The sequence below is a fragment of the Condylura cristata genome, unplaced genomic scaffold (assembly GCF_000260355.1).
Source record: "Condylura cristata isolate star-nosed mole 26May11 unplaced genomic scaffold, ConCri1.0 scaffold00007, whole genome shotgun sequence".
NCBI lineage: Eukaryota > Metazoa > Chordata > Mammalia > Eulipotyphla > Talpidae > Condylura > Condylura cristata.
This window is the reverse complement of record NW_004567108.1, coordinates 1,585,996-1,587,447: the sequence shown is the minus strand read 5'-3', so window position 1 is coordinate 1,587,447 and position 1,452 is coordinate 1,585,996. Positions and strand designations below refer to the sequence as shown.

Below are 1,452 nucleotides of genomic sequence, written 5' to 3'. Positions count from 1 at the left end.
ACGCTGCCAGCTGCACCTTGGGCCAGCCGCACCGAGAGCGCCAGGCGCGCGCTGACCTTTCTTCCTGGTGCCGGCCCGGACGTCCACGTGCACGAGGTGTCCCCCGCGGCCCGCCAGCCCCAGCCTCTGGAGCAGGCCCTGCACCTCCGTGTCGCTGTTGGCACAGATGACGTCAAAGGCGTCGCCGGGCTGGTAGGAGAAGCCCGTTTTCTGGAAGAGAAGCAACACACCAGGAGGCCGCGTGTGACCTAGTTTCAGCTGCCACAAAATTGGTTTTACGAATTTGAAAGATGACATCGCCGACTGCACAGAAACCAAACTAAAAACGGCCCAGTGGGACAGTTACCCGTGTCCACCCTGGACGCGCGAGTATCCGTGCAGACCCGACCCAAAGCCCCCCACACCCCGCCCTCCAGGGCAAGGAGCCCCCGGGCGGGGTCACTGCGGCATGCAAGCGCCACACTCAGGCCGCGCGCAGAGACCGGAACCACGCTGTCCGCCGGGCGCCCAGTCTCGTGTGGTCACTACCCCTCTGGGGGCGGGGGTTGGGGGTGAGAGGACGCTGTCGCTCTCCTCGCTGAGCTTGAGCCACGGAAACACGAGGCCGCCGGCCGGGTCGCGGCATGGGCGGCCCCAAACCGTGAGTCCCCGCGCTGTCCTGACAGCAGTGCAGGACACGGACGGCCAGGAGACACGGCCGCGCCCAGAGCACTCACGGAGCGGCCTCCCCACCGCCCTTCTCTGAGCGCCCCCACAGCAAAGGGGGACAGGGCCCCGAGCAGATGCCCGCAGCTCAGGGTCATCGGCCAGTCTGACCTGCGCCCACGGCTTGATGGGGGCGGGGTGGCGAGAGGCTCTGGCGGCACCGAGCACCCCCCGAACTGCAGGTAACACGCCCAGAAGGGGCCATCTCGGGTTCGCAGGGAAGAGCCCCGCAGCCGCTCCCCAGGGCGCACGCGGTCGTCGGGCCCCGCCACCCCACGGGCGACTGCACAGGGCAGCCACGCCGCTCTCACGGCCAGACACCCCGGCCTCCCTGCCAAGCGCTGCCGCCTCCACAGACACCTCGGGCCCGAGGGCGCTCACCGAGATGTCCAGCTCCAGCAGCAGTGTGCACTTCACGGCGTCGTCCGTGGTCAGCTGAACCGCCTTTGAAATCGGAACTTGAAAGACGGGGTCCGCAGAAGTCACGGGCGCCAGGCTCTGCTCCTGGGGACACAGACGCAGGGGAACATCACCGGGGTCCCGACGATGAGGCGCTTCGCTGGCTGAGCCAGGGGTGGGGGTCGCGAGCCCCGGGTTGTCCTAAGGCAAGTGGCCACAGACATGGCCCGTCTCGCCCGAGGGCTCCAAGTGTCTGACACCACTGAGAAGCTCCGATGCGGCGTTTTCGTGCCAAGCCCTGATCTCCTGACAGGGAGACCCCCGACCTGACAGGGAGACCCCGACCTG

General features: G+C 68.0%; 1 protein-coding gene across 1 annotated transcript in view; it reads right to left on the bottom strand.

The window, feature by feature from the left end:
• Window positions 1–1,452, bottom strand: part of MTRR (5-methyltetrahydrofolate-homocysteine methyltransferase reductase) — a 13,267-nt gene that overhangs the window by 6,799 nt on the left and 5,016 nt on the right. Inside the window, exons 5-6 of the mRNA XM_012721742.1 lie at window positions 1,087–1,209; window positions 57–210 (exon numbers count right to left, since the gene is read on the bottom strand). Coding sequence (XP_012577196.1) covers window positions 57–210; window positions 1,087–1,209 — 277 coding nt within the window. The remainder of the gene's footprint in view (window positions 1–56; window positions 211–1,086; window positions 1,210–1,452) is intronic.